Source organism: Nuphar pumila, chromosome 2 (assembly GCF_984573655.1).
Source record: "Nuphar pumila chromosome 2, dmNupPumi1.hap1.1, whole genome shotgun sequence".
Taxonomy (NCBI): domain Eukaryota; kingdom Viridiplantae; phylum Streptophyta; class Magnoliopsida; order Nymphaeales; family Nymphaeaceae; genus Nuphar; species Nuphar pumila.
This window is the reverse complement of record NC_143250.1, coordinates 97,001,378-97,025,771: the sequence shown is the minus strand read 5'-3', so window position 1 is coordinate 97,025,771 and position 24,394 is coordinate 97,001,378. Positions and strand designations below refer to the sequence as shown.

Genomic DNA, 24,394 nt, shown 5'->3' with positions numbered 1-24,394 from the left:
AGAATATTTTTAATAAGCTCAATGCCCTTTTTATCATTCCCAGTAATGATCATGTCATCAACATATAATAATAAAATAATTATGTAATCACCTGCATACTTAACAAAAAGAAAGAGCAGTATCAGTAACAATAAGAGGTAAAACTATTATCAAGATTAACTTTACTAAAGCAATCACACCAGACTTTTGGAGCTTGTTTAAGACCATAAAGAGCTTTAAGAATTTTTATTTTTTCAATCTCAAGACCCGGCGAAGGATCCATATAGACATCTTCACAAAGGTTCTCATTTATAAATGCATTTTTAACATCTAATTGATAGATAGGCCATTGTTTAATAGACGATAAGGTTATTAATGTTTTTACACTAGTCATCCTAGCAACTGGGGCAAAGGTTTTCTCATAATCAATTACATATTCTTGTGCATACCCTTTAGCAATTAACCTAGCTTTGTATCTTTTTAATGTCCCATCACTCTTGGTTTTGACTTTTGTTGAGAATAGGTGGGTTTTTTTTTCGTTGGTGTCAGTCCTCTCGTGATCACGCTCCCGAGATCGAGGGCTCTGATACCATGTAGAAGGAAGCAGCCACCTGTGTAGATAGATAGAGAGAGAGAGAAAGAAAGAGAGTCGGCTGCACAGAAACTAATCTCGTTACTTTCAGATTAGGGCTTCTCTCTATATTAAATAGAGAGAGGTAAAAGGAAAAATTACAACTAAGTCCTTATGAAAACAAAATTTCAAAAAACCTCTATTATAAAAGGACTTAAACTAAAAACCACCTATTCTCAACAACTTTATAAACTCATCTACATCCAATAACCTTTTTTTCTAAAGGAAGACCTATAATTGTCCAAGGGTTAGCTTTGTTGAGTGCTTCTAACTCAAGTCTCATAGCATCAATCCAACAAGAATGTTGCTTAGCTTCTTTAAAATTAGAAGGCTCATGATAGGAATGAATCATCATTATACAAGTTCTATAATTTAAAGAAAAAGAATCATATGACACAAATTTTTGAGGAGGTCTACTATTCCTAGAAGATCGCCTAGGTAGGGATTCTTCAACTTGATTTTCTAAAGAAATGTCTTGAGAATATATATCAAAAGCATTTTGATGTTCATTGCTTTCTCGTTGATTATACACATGTATATCATTGGGATTTTCATTGTGAGAATCATCATTTTGATGCAACAAAGCATCATTTTGATGAGAATTGTCATCACAAATAGTATCATTAAAATCTTTAGACTTGTTTTTAGGCAGTAATTCAAAGAGGAAAGAATAGTCAATTTCTTCCTTAGATTTTTGAAATTCAAGTCCATTTTGTTTTTCAAGAAAGTTCACATTTCTTGAAACATAAAGTTTGTTATTTTTAATAGCATAACACCTATACCTCTTTTGATTTTCACTGTAACCAATAAAAGCGCATTCAAGAGCTTTTGGTGAAAGTTATCTTGCCCTTGAAAAGAACAAAGCATTTACAACAAAAAATTCTTAATCTTTTAAAAATCGAAAACATTTGAAACAATTTCTCACAAGGAGAAACATTTTTTAAGGATGAAGAAGGCATTCGATTTATAAGATAAGTTGCGGAAAGATCGGCTTCGGCCCAAAAGTTCTTTGGAACATTTTTAGAAACAAGAAGAGTTCTTGTTTCAATAAGATGCCTATGTTTTCTTTCGGCAAAACCATTTTGTTGAGGAGTTTTAGAACAAGATTTTTGATAAATAATGTCATTTTGTTTAAGATAGTTTTGAAATTCATTTGACATATATTCACCTCCAAAATCGGATCTAAAAATAGCTATGTTGTTTGGAAATTGATTTTGAGTAAGGATATGAAATTCTTTAAAGGTAGAAAAAACATCGGATTTGTTTTTAATAAAATAAACCCATGTGTATCTAGTAAAATCATCAATAAAGACAACATAATATGAATATCCTTTGTGTCGGTCCCCGTACATCTGAATGCACTAATTTAAATGGTATCTTGAAAATAAAATTGCTATGTGGATAGGGAGGGAAGAGAATGTATATTTTCAAGGATACAATCATTGCATGTAAATTCTTTTTCATTACAAAAAATTTTTAAAAAAGGAAAAATATACAACTTAGAAATACTAGGGTGACCAAGCCTCTTGTACCAAGTAATAATATCTTTAAATTTGACATGATTACAAAATTATTTGGATGGCAAAGACAAAAAAATCCATTTAATATAGGTCTCCTCTTCTATGGCCTTGCCCAATCTGCTTCTCGGACCGGAGATCCTCTACATAGCAATTGGTTGGTGAAAAAGATACACTACATCCAAAATTGATTATTTGATAAATGAAAAAGAGATTTAAGCTATGTTACAATTATTTGACCAACCAGGTGCCGCACCCACATCAATGCGACGCGACACGGGAGTGTGCGGCACCTGGTCAATGCACCCAGGGTCATTCATGTCCAATTTTTTGACCTTAAAAAAACACGCCCGATGAAATGGGCTAAGGAGAGGAGGATTAGGGAAAAAAAATTGCCCTAATCCTCCCGACCACTCCTGAAGCCGATGCTGACGACGACCCGACCCCGACGTCAGCGACGACCTGTCCGCCCGACCTCTCCTCCTGAAGCCGACGACGACCTCTCTGCCCGACCTCTCCTCCTCAGGTACTCTCTCTCACTCTCAATCTCTTTGTCTCTCACCATCGCTCTCTCTTCTCTCGCTCTCTCCATCTCTGACTCACTCTCTTTATCTCTCTCTCTCAATCTCTTTGTCTCTCACTATCTCTCTCACTCTCAATCTCTTTGTCTCTCATTATTGCTCTCTCTCCTCTCGCTCTCTCTGTCTCTCACCGGCTCTCTCCATCTCTCACTTACTCTCACTCGCTCTCTCTATCTCTCGCTCAATCTCACTCCCTTTGTCTTTGTCTCTCTTCCCTGTTGGGACTTAACGAGGCAGGTGGCGCGATCGATGCAAACGACGAGGTTGTCGGTGACCTTGGGGTTTATGGTTCTAGCGCAAGGTGGGGTCAACGGGTCTAGTTTATCCGGACCTTACCCGTATTAAGGGTCCAGGTACGGTGATAAATAAGAAGACCCTGTTAAGACTCGGGTTTCATGCCCAAAGGTGAGATTAATACATAGATCCGAGTATAGTTTGTGAAATTTTATATCAAACCCACCCGAGTTTTGATTTTTTATGACAAAGTTTTGTTGCAATATAGACTGTTAATTTTAATTGGATCACTTTAGAAACCCATTTAAACATAAAACTAAAGATACCTAATTTAATGCATGTAAAGTGAAAAAATATGTTTGCACTCTGCAGAGTGCAAACTCTACATTTATATATATTTTTCATAATCCCATGCTTAGGAGTGTTCACTTTGCATTAATGATTAATGTTATTGTTATATATTTTTCTCGTACCTTTCGGTATTTATTTATACGTACTACTACTATAGTTTTTAGAATTTATTGTATATGTTATTGACCTTGCACTCAATATTATAAATCTTGATTGTGTGCAATAATTGATTTTAATATAATTTTTTTTGTATTTTCAGGACAAAAATGACGGATAAAGGAAAAGGATTTGTGTCATCCTCATCCCCACTTGTGAGTTCTGCTGTTAGTGTTGTTGATAGTTGTAGTGGGAGTGACGATGGGAGGCCATTATGGGTACATATAGATAAGCTTGCAAAAACTAGAGGAGGTGGTGGAAACAAGAGATTTCGATGAAAGCTCTGTGAAAGAGATTTTGTTGGGTCTAAAACAAGAATTAAGGCTCATTTGTTGAAGATACCAGGACATGACATTTCAAGATGCAAAAAAGTTGATGAGGCAATGCGAAAACAATACAAGAACATGAGAAGAAGACAATGAGTGATTCTTGTGCAATTAGTGTGTCACTTTTAAGCCACCAAGAAGATGCTAAAAAAAAATAGATATAGGAGGTAGAGGTAGAAGAAGAAGAACGATACAAGCAACATTCAATAGATATGGAAGGGAGGAGATGGATAGAAAAGTAGGAAGGTATTTTTATTCTAGTTCATCTCATTTAATGCAGCTAGAAATCCTTATTGGAAGGATTTAATTACTTCTTTGGCAAATTGTAATTTGAGTGGCTATGTACCTCCAAGCTCAGAAAAACTACTAATCACACTTCTTACAGAAGAGAGAGCAAATGTTGAAAGATTGCTAGAGATTAAAAAATATTCATGAGAGCAAAATGGAGTTTTCATTGTTTTTTATGGGTAGACAAATATTCAAAGGCGTCCATTAATCAATTTCATTACTTCTTCGCTTAGTAGCCCAGTATTCTTGAAAGCAGTTGATATATCTGAAAAATATAAAAATGTTGAGTATTTGAAGGGGTTGTTTATAGAAGTAATAAAAGAAGTGGGTAATCAAAAAGTAGTACAAATTATCACAGACAACACTCCAGTTTGTAAAAGTACAACATTGAGTTTGGAGAGTGAGTATCCTCATATTTATTGGACTTCATATGTAGCACACAGTTTGAATCTGACCCTCAAGAGCATCTGCAACCCCAAAGAAGAAGAAAATTCACTAGCATATGCCCTATGTTCATGGATTGAGGAATTAGAAAAAAATGTCAAAAGCATTAGGAATTTTGTTGTCAACCATCATCATATTAATGCTATATTTAATAGGCATTCTAACCTGAAATTGTTGAAGGTCATTGAAACACGTTTTGCGTCCATCATTGTGATGGTGGAGAGGATTAAGGAAGTGAAGAATGCTTTGGTTAGCATAGTGATTGAGGAGAATTGGACATTCTATCGTGTTGATGATGATGTCAAGGCTCAAGAAATTAAGAAATTCATTGTTGATAATGAGTTTTGGGACAAAGTTGTATATTTCTTTCAATTTACGCAACCTATTTAAGAAATATTGAGAGAAGTTGATAAGGATGAGCCCATGTTTCACAAAGTTTATGAAATATGGGATAATATGATTGAAAAAATACAAGTTGTAGTTTTCAAGCATGAAGGAAAAAATCTTGCATTGGATGATTCAGAATTTTTTAACCATATTCATTCAGTTTTAGTCAGAAGATGGGATAAGAGCAACACTCCTTTGCATTGCACGACACATTCTCTTAATCCAAAACATTATGCAAAAAAGTGGTGGGAAGGTGGTATTGGTCGTATCCCTCCAAATTTAGACCCAGAGCTATCAAGGCATAGAAGAAATTGAATTTCAATTATTTTGGGAATCATATCAATTGGTGGAACCTTTGATAAAAGAAAGAGATGTTGTGTATGAATCAATTACATATTCCTCAGAGTTATATATACCCGCGGGGTTAATTTGGAGAACCGGTAGAAATATGCAAGAACAAACTGTATTGCTTGGAAACATTCCTCTAATGAATTCCTCGAGAACCTCTATAGTAAATGGAATTTATAGAATTGTCATCAATCAAATATTGCAAAGTCCCGGTATTTATTACGGTACAGGATTGGATCATAACGGAATTTCTGTCTATACTGGCACCATAATATCAGATATGTGTAATGACAAGACTTTATCCAGAATCACATATTATAAATCAAGTCATATAAGAGTTTGGAAAATTTTCATCTTCGAGATTATATGAACATGCATTACTCGCAAGAGAGAAGGATAATATAGATCCTATTACATGGTGGTCAACATTTGGATCAGAAATACCTCTTCTTCAATGTCTTGCATTGAGATTGCTATCTCAGTCTGCTAGTTCATCCTGTTGTGAAAGAAATTGGAGCGCATATTCTCAAATTCACAACATGAAGAGAAACAAACTCACCAACAAGCGTGCAGAGGATTTAGTATATGTTCATTCAAATCTTCGACTACTTTCGCGAACCAATAATGAATACAGGTACTAATTTGCTCTCTAAGTTATTTGACTATTTCATAGTTTTTTATTTAAATATACTTGTATTTAACATTTTCAAATTGTTTAAAATTTTTAATAATGCAGACAAGGATCATCCAAATTTTGGGACGTAAACTCAGAAGAGTGTGACTTAGAGAGAACATGATTTCAATATTACAAACATAGATTTAGCTGAGCCTAGTCTTCCTTCTTATAATGCAATTTGATGATGAAGCAGAAAATTATTAGGATTCATTACCTCATCTCATATATATTGTGTAGGATATACTTTTGGTATGTAATTATGCATCTTTTGCTTGTTTTGTTAGTATACTATATAATTTACTTCTTTTATGTTTTACTTATTTGATTGTTTCTATAATATATTTAGATTGATTTAATTGTGGTGTTAGTTTTTATAATGTAGAATAGAATTGTAGATTGTTAATTTGATTTATTGCATGCATAATGATGAATTGATTTGATGATATTATGATAATTGTTTTTTATTTCATTAGTGTTACTGTTGTTAACTGTTAAAACTTAAAAATTATATATAATATATATATATATATATATATATAACTTTTTATATTTTTGCCATAACCCCGCACCCACACCCACGTGACATAGGATTTAAGTTAAGTTTTGGAATAATCCTAATTTTTGGAACATAAAATTCTTTGCCTTGACTAAAAACTTTTTCAAGGTTTTTCATCCTTTCAACATCTAATGATGTTCCATCGGTCGTGAAAATGAATGATTTAAAAGAATTAAGACTTTGTTTTGATAAAAGAGATGCATTTAGAGTCATATGAAAGGAGGCACCCGAATCAAGTATCCAAGAGGACATATCAGGAGTTGATGAGACCGCGGCACCAGAAGTGGAAGGTGTGGAAGAGTTGATTCTCATGAATTGTTAGAGAGTTTTCGTAAGTTAAGCAATAGAGTCCTTTATGTCTCCATCTCTCTTTGATTCTTTACTTAAATTGCTTGGACTATTTCGAACGGAAGCCACATTTTTTTTAAGCTTAGGACAATCTGATCTAAGATGACCTGGTAAAATAATTTTTCTTCCTCCACCATTGTTATTTTTCCAAAAATAAGGAGGTATATATGTCCTCATGTTATTTTCCAATCTAGATATTGCACAAACCTCATCAAAGTCCTTTTTAAGAGCCAAGCGAGTTTCTTCTTGGCATAAGTTGGCAAGAATTTCACTAAGAGGAGTAGAAGCCCTATGAAGAAGGGTCCGCTTTGTAATAACCGTGAATTTTATCAGATAAGTAAACTTGAATTTCATATTCAGAAGCTGCTATGAGGATACTTTCATTGTTTTATTTTATACCTAATTGGATCTCGGATGTCCTATTCAGATCTTCGATATCGGATCCTTAAAATATTATTTGGATCTTCGATAATTGGCTCCAGATAAATACCTAATAGTAGATTTTAATTTTTGGTTTTGATCCTTGATATTGGATCCTCGATATCATGGTTAGATTTAATATTGGATCCAAAACTTATTATGTGGATCTGCGAATTTATAATCGGATCTTAAAAGGGAAAACTTTATATAGGATCCATAGTAGTTTATTATGGATCCATATCAATCTACCGAAGGTTTGGATCCTAAAATGTATGCCCAAAAGGTCTGGATCCAAATTACTTTATTTGGATATTGGACATCGAAATTTCAATATGAATGGAGATTTGTGCATCGGAAGCATAAGGTGCAAGGTAAATTTTATTGAAACCATTATAAATTACTTGGAATCCAAGTGAATATATTTGGATCCATAGTGATTTAGCTGGGTCCAAATCAGAAATTTTAATACTAGTAAGTTAAGAGGAAAAGAAAATTCGGACCCATGGATGGATCTGACCTTCGAATCCACCGCAACACTGTCGTGGATCCAGACCAAGTCTGGTTCCCATGCCTCGGGTTCGGGTTTAGACTTGGACCGCGCCCCGCGTACAAGGGGGAGGGGGTCTGATAGGGTTCTGAAGGAACCCTAACGAAAACCCAAAGCGATGGGAGGGGCCGGTGCGTAGCCGCCAGAGTGGAAGGGGGGATACCCATCTCCTCCTCCTTTTCCGAGGGTCACCCTCCCTATATTACTCCCCTCTCCTCACCCTCTTCCTTCCGAGCTCTCTCTTTCCCTCTATGTTTCCCCTGTTGCCCTTCTCTCTCCCTCCCTCTCGGCTCCGCCCTCCCTGCGTGTGATTGAGTCGACGCCGCCGGCCACCCCTCTGTTAAAATATATATGTTCTCACATATATATACTTATAAGTATATATATATATGAAATACCCAATAGGGGTATTTTTGTCATTTTACATAGTTGTTTTTAGAAACAACTATTTTATGCAAATAATTATTTTTAGCTTTTTGTTTTTTATTTTTTCCTTTTATTTTGAATAAGGGATCCACGCATAAGGGGCCCCACATAGAGTCGTTGGGGCTCCCAACGTCGATATGGAGAGCTCCCAATGGCTCCCCTTTTTTAGCCATCTTTCTTGTACAAATAGGGGTCTCTACCCCATGTATTTTCATGGCCTTTTAGGCCCTCATTCAATAAAGTTTATATAACTTATGCCTCTTCGTAGGCTTCTTGTGGTGTCCCTTAGTGGACCATTGTGTTATTCCCCATTATGGGGTTGTGTTTGTCCAATGTTGGACCTTATGAATGCATTATGCATTCTTGTAATCCATTTTCGCATACTTTCTAACATGGTATCAGAGTTCGTTTGGGATCGAGTTGTTCTTTGGTGCATCGGGAAGCGTGTTATTCAAGAAATTTTAAAAGAAAAATGGTGAAGTATTCATTTCTCTCTCTTTTCTTTCTTAAAGTTATTCGGTATGCATTCTATTTCTTTAAGTGTCGTATGAAGAATTTGATATGTTTTTTTCATGTGTTCCCTTTGCCATTATGTCTTTTTATAAGAATTTGAGTTACTTGATACTCCATTGAATCTTTTTCGTATACATACTTTTTCGTATGTTTTTCTTTGAAATTTTTAATTGATAATTTCTAAAAACCGGTGAACTTGTTTTTTGAAAAATTAGATATATGATTGCTCAAAACTTGCTTTAATGGGTCGGTAAAAATTTATGACCATTGGAGCTTTGAATTTATATTTTATACCTAACTTTGTTTGTAAGAATACATTTTATATGAATGGTAAGTCTTTAAAGAAAGGTATATTAAGATTAAAATGTGAGATATATAGTTTTTTTTTTTTTGGAAAAATGCTTGACATATATGAAAAAATCCTTATTAAGTTTTGATTCACTTACCTAATGTGTCCTTTTCATATGAGCAATATTTGATTAAGAAGGCTTTTTATAATACTGGTTGAATTAAGTTTTAAAATGGTCTTACGGAATATGGTGATTTTTTTTGCATCTTTATACTCTTAAAGATTTTTCAATTTGATTTAAAGAGTTTGTCTCATTATAAAATTTATGGTCTTCACTAATGTTTGTTGCATAATAAGCCTTTTTGGTATAAATGACTTCTTTTGAAGATTAAGCATAATTCGTATTTATGCAAAATTGTTGTTATAAGGCATATTGTTGTGATTGATTATATTGGACATTTGATTCGATTTTTTAATCGGTCCTCTTTGTAAAAACTTCTATTTGGAAAATGATTCCTTAAGTGTTTATTGCCTTTTTGTGGCATTTATATTTATCCATCACATGTTATTTAATGCATCATTTGTTTGGCCTTATTATTGTTATATTAGAGATGTTTGTTAAGGTGAGTTATGTGCACCTTGTGTTATGTCATTTTAGGTTGTCAACTTGTAGTTTGACCCTAAAATGACTTGTTATGTGATCTCTAATTATGAGTGTGTCACTCATTTATTTTTTGCCATTGTTCCTATGGATGCTCTTAATTATGTGAACCTGTGATGAATATATGATGGTTAGAACCTTAAATGTTTTAAGGTATATTAAAATCAATGTTTTATTTGTTATATGTTTGTCATTACAAGTCTCATTGTCTCAAAAGTCTTCTCCTTTTATAACTCTTATCTAAGTGTCATCATATGTAGACAAGAATTTTATTACACCTTTGTATGTTGGTAGCCCTTTGTTGGCTTTGTTCTCTTGGTCTAGTAGCTGAACACACTTGTCTTGAGTGTTATTATATGTAGACAAGGCACGTTGATTCACACCATGGGGTGTGATTTTAGTCCATGTTGGCATTTGTGTCCTTATTCTAGTCGCTGAGATGTATGCCCATGGTTGGCTTCTTTCATTCATTTCAATTGCCATTTTATGTAGACAAGAGATGTATTGTGTTTTAGCCCATGGTTGGCTTGATACTCTTGTTCTAGTAGCTGAACATACTTGATCTTGAGTGTATTTTTACATAGACAAGAGATGTTTTTGGTCCATGATGGCGTGTATTCTCTTGTTCTTGTCGTTGATACACTCATTTCAAGTATTATTACATGTAGACAAAAGGTTCTTTTACATACATTTGTGTGTGTCTTTGGCCTTTAATGGCATTATATTTATATTATTGATCTAGTAGTTTATATACTTGATTTATGGGTTTTGGAGGACTAATGAGGTAGTTTCTTGTAGTGGATAAACTATTGTTGAAATTTGCAAAATTTCATTCATAACTTGTGTTTTAAGATATTTTAGTGGATCATATCATTGATATGCATATTTGGAAACCAATTTAATATTTTGGCATTTAACCTATATATTAAGTGTTTTTTTATTTTTCGGCCACCTAATGAGTTTTTGTATTTGCAAATATTTGAGTAGGAATTTCCTCAATGTGTAAGGATTTCTACTCAAATATATTTCACTCTTGACTCTTGGGAGGACATTTTTAGCAAGATCACATGTGACATTTGTTTAAAATTTCTTCTCTCTAAGATATGAAAGAAATCATTAGATCATCTTGTGTTAAAATGCCTCCTTATTATTGATTTGTGTGTCAAATTTGCTTTCGTTCGTATGTTCCTTTTAGGGAGCCACTAGTTCTTATGTGAACATTGTGTTCTTAAAGATATTTGTAATACATGAAACCTTTTTAATCTTAATTTCATAATTTTGTGTCTTTGTGCACTTGTGAGTGTTCTCCGTTCACACACTTCTTACTACCAAATATTGATAAAACCCTTTGTGAGAAATATCTTTGGCATCGGTTCTAAATATATAAATTGTGCATTTGTGGGTGTCCTCTCTTGTACCTTTTAGGTACATTTATTTGAGGGTTCTTGGTGTATCTTTGCACACGTTTTCCTTTGTGGTGTTGATACTTGTAATGCACATCTTTGAAGATTTTTTCACATTTAGTAATGATCTCTTCTTAGTGTGGCCTTTGTGCACATATCCTTCTTCAAGAACATAGTGTGTTTATCAATAGAGTACTTAAGTTTAAGTCATTTTTGCATAATACTCAAGTAAAATGCATGAAATATCTTTTAAATAGTTGTTCTGATGAAATCATATGGTCAATCTTGTTTATCTTTTATTTGATTAAGATACAAAGATGTTTTTTACTTTGAGTTCTTTTGGCTTGTTCTACAGGATCGTCAAGATGAGACGAAAGAAGTATCTATGACACATCGTGGAAGAAGCTTAAGGATGATCATTAAAGACAGTTAAAGAATGACATTTGCAAAGTTCTTTCATGTACTCTAAAGATGATGGCTTCCATTGAAGATTCTTTGAAGACCTGGGACCCTCCTTTTTGTATCTTCAAACTTTTCGTTATCCCCACGTAAAGTTTAAGGGGGGGTGTTAAAATATATATGTTCTCACATATATATACTTATAAGTATATGTATATATATATGAAATACCCAATAGGGGTATTTTTGTCATTTTACATAGTTGTTTTTAGAAACAACTATTTTATGTAAATAATTATTTTTAGCTTTTTGTTTTTTATTTTTTCCTTTTATTTTGAATAAGGGATCCACGCATAAGGGGCCCCACATAGAGTCGTTGGGGCTCCCAACGTCGATATGGAGAGCTCCCAATGGCTCCCCTTTTTCAGCCATCTTTCTTGTATAAATAGGGGTCTCTACCCCATGTATTTTCATGGCCTTTTAGGCCCTCATTCAATAAAGTTTATATAACTTATGTCTCTTCGTAGGCTTCTTGTGGTGTCCCTTAGTGGACCATTGTGTTATTCCTCATTATGGGGCAGTGTTTTAAAACTCGCCGAGTCAACTCGTTGACTCGGCTCGGCCCTCCAGCGAGTCAACCCGGCAAGGCAAACTCGGTTTGCCAAAACTCGGGCTTGACTCGGCCTGACTCGGCTTGACTCGGGCGAGTTCTGGGATGTTTGAAATTTGTTTTTTGAGTTTCAAATGGTAATGATATATATACATATATGCAGTCTACTGTTTACTGTCTGTACAATCTAGTTGAAAAATCACAGGTGCAAGTTGTATCTAAGCAATCTGACCTCATATATGTGTTCAACATGGTTTATTTGCTAGGAATCACACCTTTATCATATTTTTTTTATGTAAAAATATGTTTTTTTGTAGTCATGAAATTTTGGCATATTGTAGGCCATTGATTTGTGAAGCCCTTGAGAAACTTGCTTACATGTTGACAAACTATTTGAAAAAAAAAAATTGTGTTCTAATAGATTGTATGTACAATTGACTGTGTAAAACATACATTGAAAAACTTACTCTATTGGCAAAACCTAGAGATTTTTGTATGCATTTGCTTTTGTCAAATAAAAAATGGTCTATTTTGCAGTTTCAGACCTTGTTTACCTCAAAATTGGGATTGATATGAAAAATCAGATAAACTGTTGAAATGGAGAACCAGGTCTTGAGTAAGGCTAAAAGAGTCTAGTACTTTCTGCAAGCTGATGAAATGGTTTGGGAGTCGGGACTTAAACTAGCAAAATTAATGAATTTTTGCTTGTCGTGACCAACTGTTCTACATCTAATAAACTTTTAATCTTTAAACTCCCAGATTTCTGTGGCACATGACAAATTGACTGTCAAAGTGCTTGTATAGATATCAAATTCAATTATTCAAGCAAACCTCTATAGCTCTTTGCAGTTGTTTTTATATTCTTACAGACATTTGGAGACTATGTTTACTCAAAAACATGGTTTCAGACAAATTATATATTGTTTTTCTTTTAAAATCAAAAGTTAACAAAACCCGGTCCGAGTCACCGAGTTGACCCGCCGAGTCACGAGTCAATAAAGAACGAGTCGAGTTCCGAGTCACGGGTTTTAAAACCTTGTTATGGGGTTGTGTTTGTCCAATGTTGGACCTTATGAATGCATTATGCATTCTTGTAATCCATTTTCGCATACTTTCTAACACCCTCAACATTGGCTCCCTCGCAGGTAAGCTTCCACGATCTCTTCCCTCTGTCTCTCTCTTCCTCCCTCTCACACCCTCTGTCTTCTTCCTCTCGTTAATTCCCTTTTCCTCTCACTCTTGACCTCGGATCTCTCTCTCTCTCTCTCTCTCTCTCTCTCTCTCTCTCTCTCTCTCTCTCTCTCTCTCTCTCTCGTGTTCACGGAATCGACGCGAAGAGGGCTCGGTTTCACGGCAGCTGGAGGGAAGCAATTTAAAAAAATGGAGATTTTCGGTTCAAAGGTAGGTTTACTGTTTTTCTTCTTCAGATGTACCACATGTTGAGCATGTTGTGTGGGGTTTCCGCAAATCCTTAATGAAAAGAGGGTTTTGGGGGTTTGAAGTGCTGGAAACCCCAAATCGACAGATTTGGGGATTTTGGATCACCGATAGTAGGGTTTTATTGTGTTTTTGTGAGTGTATTGTGTCGCAAGCATGTAATGTAGGTTTTACTGTTTTTTTTTAGGGTGTACTGTGGGTCGAGCGTGGTGTGCGGGCTTGCCGTGAGCTCCAAATCAAGAAAAAAAAAAGGGGTTTATTGTTAGTACATAAGTGTTGTTTCATTCTTTTACTGTTCATGTAAGATTCATAATCAACGTCTATTGTTGTTTGTGTCCAGAAAGGGGTTGCACAATCCCCTCAATATCATGATGACATGTTAACTTAAATACAGCAAAGAAAAATCTGCAATTACTTCTTTGTAGTTCTAGTTAGAAAAAAAAAATGTAAAGATTGTTGGTAGTAGTTGCCAGTGCACGTCTTTTGTAGTGGGATGTTGCAGGTTCAAAACTCAATGTATGTTTGTATGTTGAATAATAGGTTGAGACTCCTATAGTGTGGTTTTCATTGTTGATAGAATCTGTTAGCAATACTTGAAATACTATCAAATATGAAGGGCCAATCTTGAAAACAATTTGTAACAGGTTAAATATTCAGATGAGGATTTGGCCTTGATTTATACGTGGAAACCCCTATTCGGTGGGTTTTTGTTTCTGATAAAAATTGATACATGATGCCTTTGTTCAGTCGATTATGTTGGTACTTTGATTTAAGTAATGCGTGCAAGAGTAGGGTGTCATGAAATGTAAATTTTTCCATATTACTAATTTCTGAAAATGTTCATTTTAGCTACATTGTTATGTGAGCCAGAGAGGGAATGTGTTACTCTGATCTTCAAAGTTCCTTTTTGTGAGGTTTTGGAAAATCTTGTTTTGATCAACCCTGTCAATGGACATCAAAGTTTCAAACACTGAAATGTTACCTACTGTTGTTCCCTGTTAAACAAAAAAAAAACCTGGTTTCTTGGAAACTGTCCGGCCAGTGTGTATGGGTGGGTCACCCAGAAAATTTGACATATATTTGGAATTTTTATTTTCGGCATAAGAATACAACAACTTTAGGGGCTGTGTTTTGCAAATTTTTATATACTTAGAAATGATTGTTTCTTGCATATCAGTACAGGAAGCATTTGCTTGGTCCAGCATTTTACTATACTGCAAAGTGCTATATTGTTGGTAGCAGTGGTAGTACATGCTTATGTTATCGTGTAAAATTTTTTATTTCGCCTGATAGAGCAGTGTCGGCATGCATATAGTTGAATATGCAGTACGTGATTAGATACATGTAGATGCATTGAGGATACTTGTGAATGTTGTTAATATGAATTGGAGGTCTAGGTCCATGGAATGTTGTGGATCGAAGCATGTCTATTTTTTTTTTGTCTAAACTTATATTTCTGAATTCTGTGAGCATTGTACTGAATATATATTTTCACTGTTCTCATAGATATGTAGTTCACTGAACCTGTACAAGCATAAGGTTCACTGTTTACATGCATCACTGAGTGTCTATTGTGCCAGGATCATGCCTAATGATATTCCAATATTTGTACCAGTATGCATATGAAGGATTCCATGTTTCATTAGGCACATAATTATGAACTGTGTTGTTTTTGAACCCCATAGCTATGTTATTTCGAACCACATATCCATATTGTTCTTGAGACACCACTGTGTTGTTTTTACCACATAATTGTGCTATTTTGTAGCCACACCCAGGTGCAATTTTGGTTACTTGATTCAATGGTTTAAGTATATGTGTACAATTCGAGCAATGTATATGCTTACACAATATTGTAGGACAACGTGCATTCAGTTTGGGAAATGTAACTACCCATGTATATATATATATACTTAGTGACTCAGTGTTTTCCTTTGTTTTAAAATATGGACATTTAGCATGTTAAATTTAGAAAAAAAAATGTGTGAACAGTTGTCCAATAACCCGTTCGCATGTTCCAGAATTTTGATACTCAGATTGACTGAATATAAAGCATTAAGTATGTCCTGAATACTTTTTCTTTGTTAAACTATAATGGATTTCTCGTATTTGGAATGTTCATGTTATGACATGTCCTGGGTATGATTTCATGGTTACATTACCACGTGTTCTGAATTGTTGATACTCAGGACATAGCGTATACACAAATTTTGGTTTACACATGTAAGTATGTGCGGGGGATACAGTGGGTTAATTCCAGAGTTACCGGAAGCGCCTAGCTAAAAGGGGAAGCGCGCTTCCCCGAAGCGCGCTTCGGAAGCGCGAAACGTCGCGCTTCCGAAGCGTGGGGGGAAGCGTCCCCCTTTTTTGGGAAGCGCGCTTCCCTTTAATGGGGGACGCGTTTCCCTTTAATGGGGGACGCGCTTCCCTTTAATGGGAAGCGCGCTTCCCCAACGCTTCCCCCACGCTTCCCCCTCGCTTCCCCCACGCTTCCCCCACGCTTCCCCTGTTTTTTCAAATTTTTTGTATTTTTTATTTTTTATTTTTATTTTTTTCGCTTCCCCCTCGCTTCCGAGACGCTTCCTGGGTCGCTTCCGAGACGCTTCCTAGGTCGCTTCCGAGACGCTTCCCGAATCGCTCCTAAGTGGTCCCACGCTTCCCCGCTTCCTAAAATTTTGAAAGTGCCTCGCTTCCCGTATCGCTTCCCGCTCCCGCTTCCTCAACTGGCAACCATGGTTAATTCAACGCTAATATGTGTCGATAACTCTAGTTGTTTATATATGTATAGCTGGGTTCGGAACATATATTTATCCACGTCTGTATGCTTACATTTTCTATATCTTCATACTTACTTGAGCTTGATCTACCTTTGACTATGAAACATTAACCGAGCCTGTGAGGTTTTTTACCTATTCAGCCAACATTCCAAGGTTGATTAAGCTGCATACTTTTTGAGATGTTAATTGCTAATGTGTTGGAAAAAGGTGTATATATTGTTGCAATTATGAATCTTTGAGCCTGCATTGTGTGCCCTCTAAATGAACATATTGGGATTCTACTTGCCTTGGTAGAAGTTGATACTGCACGGCACCATGTGTTGGGTCACACACTAGCCTTGAGATCATAAGAGGAATACATGTGAAAATTTGAAACGTATATATATAAAAAAAAATTTGCCTGACTGGTTTAAAGGCACTGTGGCATCCGTGCTTGACGGTTTAAAGGTACCGGAGCACCCTGGGTGGGTCTGCATAATTGAATGGTTAAAGTTTTGGGTTAACATTGGCATGAAAATATCATGTTTGGTGCTTGAGAATCTCGAGTGGATCTCTCGAATTTGTAGATCTCATACAAATATGAAACTTAAACTTAATATTCATGTTTGACTAGTTTAAAGGTATTGGGGCTTATGTGCTTGGCGATTTAAAGGTACCGGAGCACTCTCCTTTGTAAGATAATGAAGGTTGGGGATCTACTACTAAGGTAGTAGTAAGTTAATTTTGGGAGAACACCCCAAAATTTTGGAAAAAATAAATAAATAAAAGATCAACCCACTCAGATTCGGGCTTACCTTGGAGAGGGTATGTGGTACGAAACTCCGGGGACATGTGTTTCTTGTTTCGAGCGACAATGGCTCATTGGTCCCTAGTCCTCGGAGTTGGGGGATCCGGACTACCAATGTGTCCTAGGTGGCAGCTCTTTGCTCTTTTGCAGAAGTTAGAGATGTTTCCTGTTTTGGTTTTGAATCTTTGGGAGATTCTCTCGGTTATTGACCGCTCCCTTAGGATTTACAGTTTCAGTTAGAATATTTGGGTTAATAAAACACCAATGAATAATAAACCCCCGAATGTTCTCTTCTGAAATGGTTGCCTTAGCCTACGTGTACCCGCGGGATAATTAAAGATAAACACTTGAATTAAATCATCTTAGGTATCACATCTGAGTAGGTAGTGACAGATTTATAATTGTACATATAAAGAGTTACTTTTGACATGTGGGCATTTACTTTTGAGCATGCAATGGAATTGTGGTTATAAGATGTTTAAATTCTGTTAATGTTGTTACCTGTTAGTTAGTTTTCCTAAATCGTTGTTGTCATAGTGTAGATTCTTTACTTGTTCTTGTATATGCTGAAAATCACACACAATACCCACATCACATACTTGACACATGATATACTTGCAAGAAAAATTAAGTATTTCCTACTTAGACAGTTGTAGTCTAATTCCAATCAATTTACCATTTTCAGGTAAAGAATAGAATAAAGTTTATGAGCGACTGCGAGATGGGCGTCGATCAAGATGCTTGATTTATTGTGTTCCCGGGACAATCTCAGAATAAATTTTAATTTATTATTATTCATGTTATTTGAAAACTCTGATGTCATTATTTATTTAGAATAAATTTAATATTGTTGCTTGATCACTCCTGTAATGCGCCTGAATGCTTAACCCAATGAAATGATTGTTTCCGCTGTAAAAAAAAAATCCTCTAAAAATCTAGGATAAATTTCGGGGCATTACACTCTTAGTTGTTCAAATTCGGGACGAAGCCCATGAATAAATTGAAAAAATCTTTCTCTCTCCATTTGCTCTTCCCTCATGGCAATAGTGTTTCCTTTTCATTGTGGTTCGAGGAGAGCAAGTTCATCCCATAGAGGGGATAGAGTACTATAATAGTTTCTAATACTCGTATCTCCTTGCTTGGTTCCTCTTATTTTTTCTTGTAAAAAGAAATATCTAGCAAGGTCCTTTTGAGTGTACATACCTTTTATGAAGAACTATGCTTAATTTGCTTTTTTAAATTTGGCTAGATTAGCATAAATCTTGAGTTCCACATTACTTATAAATCATGCCAATATTTTAACATGCTCACTTTCTCAATCTTCAACTTTAGATTGATATTCTTGAATAGCTTTGGCCTTTTCTGTTTTTTCTTCATTTCACTCCTTCTTGGTGAGCTTTAATTGTGGTTCCACATACATATCTCCAAAGTTCCTTACCTTTGAAGTTGTTTTCCATAGCGGCCGCCTACATTTTATAGTTGGTCCCATTCTTTGCATCTTTGTCGGCCATTGTGGAAGGAGTTGAAGAAGAACAAGGGTATGAATCTCAATACCACTCAAACATAAGAGAGAGTAGTCACAAGAGTGCTTCCAATACCTAGTAGCTCTGGTACCATGTAATGAAACACTAGTACAAAGAACAATGTCACAAAGTGACTACATGAGATGCACAAGTATACAAACAAGAAGCCACTAATGGGCAAAATACAATAAGCCACAAAGGGGCAAATGACAAACATACACAATATGAGAGAAAGCTTAAAAATACAAAGAATCTCTTATTAAAAATGCTTCAACAAGCATTACAAAATAGTGGGGCAAGACCCCTTATTTATACAACTAATGGAAGCAAAGGGCTCCCATAGAGTCATTGGGAGCCCCTCCAAAGATCACATTTGTGACCGTTGGAGAGGATCCCAACGGCTCTTATGAGGGCCCATTCAAATGCTTAATAAAAAATAAAACAAAAAAAACAAAAATAAAAAAATAAAAACAAGAAAAGGTCTCTAATGAACATGTGTATTTACAAGTGAAAAGACTAATTTTCCCTTAGTGGGCATTACAAAAGATATATATATAACATCCATATATTTTAACACCTTCCACCTTATGGCAAGGGATGCCACCCATGGGTTTTGAACTTGTGACATCCCGTCAACTTGGTGACATTCACAAGTCACCCCTACCAGATGAGTGGAGCTCTTGTGGGTGATTATCTTCTTTTTTACAATAATAGCAACTCATTCCCAGGTTCCAAATAACTTTCAGGTTGATACGATAAACCATGAGAACATAAATATTGATAAGCAATGACAATGCAAAATATTTAAACATCATGTACTATCCATGTGGTCACTAATACCTTCTTATATCTTATCAATAAACCTAAGTTCATAAATTTGAGCAAAATTCACAATCAGAGGTCGTTGGGATAAGGCTTGATGATAATGATGATTCGCCATCAGAGCAAGTTGCTTTACTAAAGAACAATGACAAAGAATTAACTATTAAGCAAGAAAATAACAATGGATAACCACACTGGCCAAGTAATAAGCACATATACTCATTATTCATAGATCCAGAAACACCACCGGAATTGTCCATAACTTGCTTGATTACACAGGGCAGATTGAAGAATTAATTATTAAGCCAGAAAATAACAAGGGATAACCACAATGGCCTGGTAATAAGCACTTATACTCATTCATACATCCAAAAACACAACCCAAAATTGTCCATAACTTGCTTGATTACACATGGCAGATTGATCACATACAATGCACCATACTTTACAAAGCACATAGATGAAACATAACACCATCCTATACAGATCCAACGTCAAGAACTTGGAGAAAATCTGTCTTTCCTGAAACGCAAAGCAAACCTGACTATGATAAATGGCCCAAGTCCAGTACGAACAAACGTGGTAATCCTGTTACCGTCAATTACTGGAAGATTAAACCAAACCAATCGCAATTTTCAAAATTAAGGGGATTTTGAGTGCACCAACTTATCCAAAAAGCAGGAAAAATATGGGATGTTGCGTTATGTAGTATACTGCAAGTACCCAAACACTCCCAATTTGCTGGATAAGTCAGTAATCCAAACACCACCTTAGTGGTAGCACCGATTCTTGAAGTTCGCATACTAAAAGCTATTGGGGTATGATTAAAATTTCAAAAAACTAAGTTGCCCCACATGATGAGATGGGCGGCAAGAGGGAATACCGAAACCATCAAGCGAGACGTACCGAAATGCCAATGAGGAAAAGCGTCATATAACAAGAATATCCCAAAATCGTTAAGAAATCAAATAGGGTGTGTGTGTGTGTGGGGGGGGGGGGGGGGGGGGGGTGTTGGAGGATAAATGCCTTTGCTCATCAGGGATAGATGGGTAGGGGCTAATGGCTGCATCTTCCGAAAGAAACCTTCTCCCGACTACGAACCCAAGAAATTTCTCCTTCCCAATTGCTACACAGGTAAAAGAAAAGAGGTAAATACAAGGCTTATTGTCTCGATAGTCAAGAGAAATGAGGATTAGAGAGAGAGAGATTCATCGTGGGAATCAATGGTGGGAAATCAGTCCTTACCAGGGTTTAGAGGGGAAGAAGCGGGAATTCTCAAGAATCTCAATGTCATCCCGTAAAAATCCCGATGAATCTCTCTCTCTCTCTCTCTCTCTCTCTCAATACGACCGCCTATTCCCTCCAAAGACCAAAGAAGATGACAGTGCGACAGATCCAATCATCAGCAATTTTCATAAATACATTAGTGAATGGATTATTGGATCGCTCGTGTTTGGATACCAATATGATCACAATTTCTTAGAACCCGTTTGTTTCACGGGAAAACGGCCCATACGAAAATCCATTTTTATGCAGTGCATGAAACAAACACCACCCACGGTAAAATTAAAAGGCCCCGCATCAGGGGCCCATATTTTCCCTCACCCTAGGTTTTCACAGGAAAACCCTTTCCTAGGAATCCCTAAAGGAAAAGTTTTCCCACATAAAAATCGTCTTTCACGTGAAACCAAACGGGCCCTTGTACCAGCCCGACCTGATGCCCAGCCTTAGATTTACATAACGTATGATGTAGCAAAGTTGTGTGAAGTGTGAGAGGGGAGGAGGTGGTGAAAATTTTGGGAGCAATTCATGATGGGTCAATTCTGATTTCTGATCTTTTGATCGAATAGATCATGCTAAGTCAAACGGGTAAATGGATTCAGCTGGGGCTGGTAAAGAACAAGCTGAGCTTGGGCTTTGAGCTCGGCTCATTGAGGTTGAAACTCAGATCGAGCTCAAGCCGGACTCGAGATGACCATTCTTTTTTGGGTAATTTAATATAGGCACCACACCAATGTATGACAAATTTATGTTCACTTGACTCTTAAAGTGACAATTTTATATTGTTTTGTGCAAATATGATTAGTGGTTTTGAAAGAATAAAGATTTCTTTTTTGAGGAAAATAGTAAACTTGGTTTTATTAAAACAGAAAGATAGGCCCTAGGGCGATGACTTGGACCTCAGCCTTACAAAGAGAGTAGGGCAACCGGATAGGATGCATCCATCCCAGGTCTTGTGCCGGTCACCTAAGAGAAGCCATGTGTAAAACAACCGATAATCTGGTGGCAGTTTTATGGAAAGTTTGTACATGGAGTCAGTGGAAAACATTTGTTTGCTGAGAGGATGGCATATCATGATATAAGTGCACGAGCACGCACAAACACATTGATAAACACCGGCATCAGAGGCCACCAGACTGGTTCTATTGATTTTCTTTTGTCAAGGGAGGAGGCTATTTGGGCTCACCGTGGCATGAGAGTGATGGTACCACCTTGAGTGACCTGTATGATGTTATGGACCAAAGAGTTTAGGTAACCTCCCATTATTCGAAGGTTAAGAAGTCGGGTTATCCATAAGATTTAGGGATTGAACCCGCTACTGCAGTAGAAGGATGCATCTGAACCGGCCTGGTGGGGGTCTCCCGACATAAAAAAATTTGTCCTGTTATGAACAGGGTCATCAAGCCTCTGGGGTATACAAAATGCATAGCATAATAAACCCCCAGAACGTCGTATTGATGTTGAAGTTGTGCTTCTCTTGTGTACCAAGGGGTGAGCGGTTAATATCAAAACAATGCATTAGTTATAAGTTCAACGATGAATGAATGAATGTGCATTATTATTACTCATGCATAACCTTGTGAAATATATTAATATTAGTACACTGCTAGATCGATCGAGCAAAAAACCCAAGTTGTATCTATACGGCTAAGCTAAACTCGATGAGCTTTTGCTTTGATTCGTGGGATACTGATACGCTAAGTCATGGAGACTTGATCTATGATATTTCAACTGCGACACTAAAGAAGTTTTTCGTGTTTATATACTAAGTTATGGATACTTGAGCTATATTATTTTCAATTGCGGCCTGAAGAGGCTTCATGTGTTTTCAAGCTTTATATTTGTTAGAATTGGAATGTTTTTCTACCAGACCAACGATGGTTCTGATTCCATTTTATAGGAATACAAGTATTAAACCTGCAATGTGATATGTGAAGCAATGTGGCATCGAGTTTCACGGTTTCTCAATACTGTGTTGGACATTTGATTTATAAAACCAGTTTTATAGAATATTGCTTTACCGAGTAGTGATGTTGTAATAAATAACTTATTTTGGTTTGCATAAATAGAATACTTTGGTGGTCAATGAATGCTTGGCCACATACCTACGACTTGCTCGACATCTTCTAAAATCGGCAACTAACTATCATCTATTTTCGTTGCTAAAGACCATTTCTAAATTCTATTGTAAAGAAAAAAAACAAATCCATGAATTGTTTACCAAGTTTTGTTTTGAAAATCCGGGACATTACAGAATCGAGCATCCTGTCTATGAAGGTGATCCAAGTATTTGTATATGATTTTCCTGTAATATTGCGTGTTATCGTACAACAAGATTTGTCATAAGTATCAATTCATTAATCGACATATGAGCATGTCTAGCATATCTGATAGTACCATTGCGATGAGACTAATCCTGGTGTCTAAAAAAGAAGACCATCCAGAAAATCTAAAAATTCAATGTTTTTCCATAACTTAAGGCGGGGGTATATACGGGTCATGGAACGATTTGATGTAAGTACGACCAAAGTCTCACATCTTTGGTTTGAAAAGAAGACTCAGTTGTGAATATCTTAATCATGACAATCTCATCTTATTTAAAGTTTGAATCAGGTAGGAATAGTGTTTTGAAAAATACTCCAACATTTATAGGATGTTTGATGCAGATGAACATAAAAACTTTGATGCATGCAAAATTGGGAGTATTATTTTATTTGCAGGATAAGTGGCGCATGTAGAGGCCAATTATTTCACGCATGTGTACGTAAAACCCTTGTTTTATTTTACGAAACGTCGGAGGTATGCAAACTTAAAATCTTGCATGTGAGCCATTTTAAAATTGAATTAAAGCAGAAGTGCATAAACACTACAAGAAAACTTTAATTAGCGATGGACGTTTGTGATGAAAATAATTCATTGCCAATTTGTGATGGATTAGCTAGAGAAAACTATATGTCGCTAATATTTGCATAATTAACGACGAAAAACTTTCGTCGCTACTTGGCGACGGATTAGCGACGGAAAAATTCTGTCTTGAGTTCCTTCGCACTTTAGCGATGGATCATCGGCAGAAATTTTTTGTCGCTACTCTGTCACCAAGTAGTGACGGAGTAGAGACGAAATTGTTTCGTCGCTAATTTCCTCCGTAAAGTCCTAATGCGAGCCCATTTTCTCTTTCTGTTTCATCTGTCACCCGCCCACCACCCATCGACCTCATATCGCCCGCCCACCTGCCCGTCGCCCGTCGACCGCCCGCCGCCCGGTGACCTCCTCTCTCATTCCCTCACTCGTTCTCTCTCATTGCTCCTCCTCTATGTTTTTTGTCAAGCCTCGTTCGGTGACCTCCTTTCTCGTTCCCTCTCACGTTATCTCTCTCATTGCTCCCCCTCTGTATTTTTCGGCAAGCCGATGACCCCAACCCACGATGACCCTGCCAGCGACCTCTCGACAGTGCCTCCCATAGGTAACCCTCCCCCTTTCCCCCTTGTTTTCTTCTCTTGAAATAAGGGTTGTCGGTGGTCCGATAGAGGGCCACCAACCTTTGCTGGAACCTCCTCCTCCCCCCTATGGTTGTCGGAGGGCCAACAGAGGTCTGACAACCTTTGTCGGGCCCTCCCCACCCCTATGTAGTCGGCGGGGGCTGGCAGAAGCCCCAATCACCTCTGCCAGGCCCTCCC

General features: G+C 36.5%; 1 protein-coding gene across 2 annotated transcripts in view; it reads right to left on the bottom strand.

Annotated features, from left to right (window-relative positions):
• The window catches only part of LOC149846286 (sucrose-phosphatase-like protein), a 53,433-nt gene extending 32,625 nt beyond the window's left edge, over positions 1-20,808 (bottom strand). For both annotated transcript variants that reach the window (XM_089996286.1, XM_089996287.1), the window contains exons 1-2: positions 20,682-20,808; positions 20,463-20,562 (exon numbers count right to left, since the gene is read on the bottom strand). In XM_089996286.1, the coding sequence (XP_089852412.1) occupies positions 20,463-20,562; positions 20,682-20,730 (149 nt within the window). In that variant the 5' untranslated portion in view covers positions 20,731-20,808. The remainder of the gene's footprint in view (positions 1-20,462; positions 20,563-20,681) is intronic.
• Positions 20,809-24,394: the final 3,586 nt, after the last annotated feature.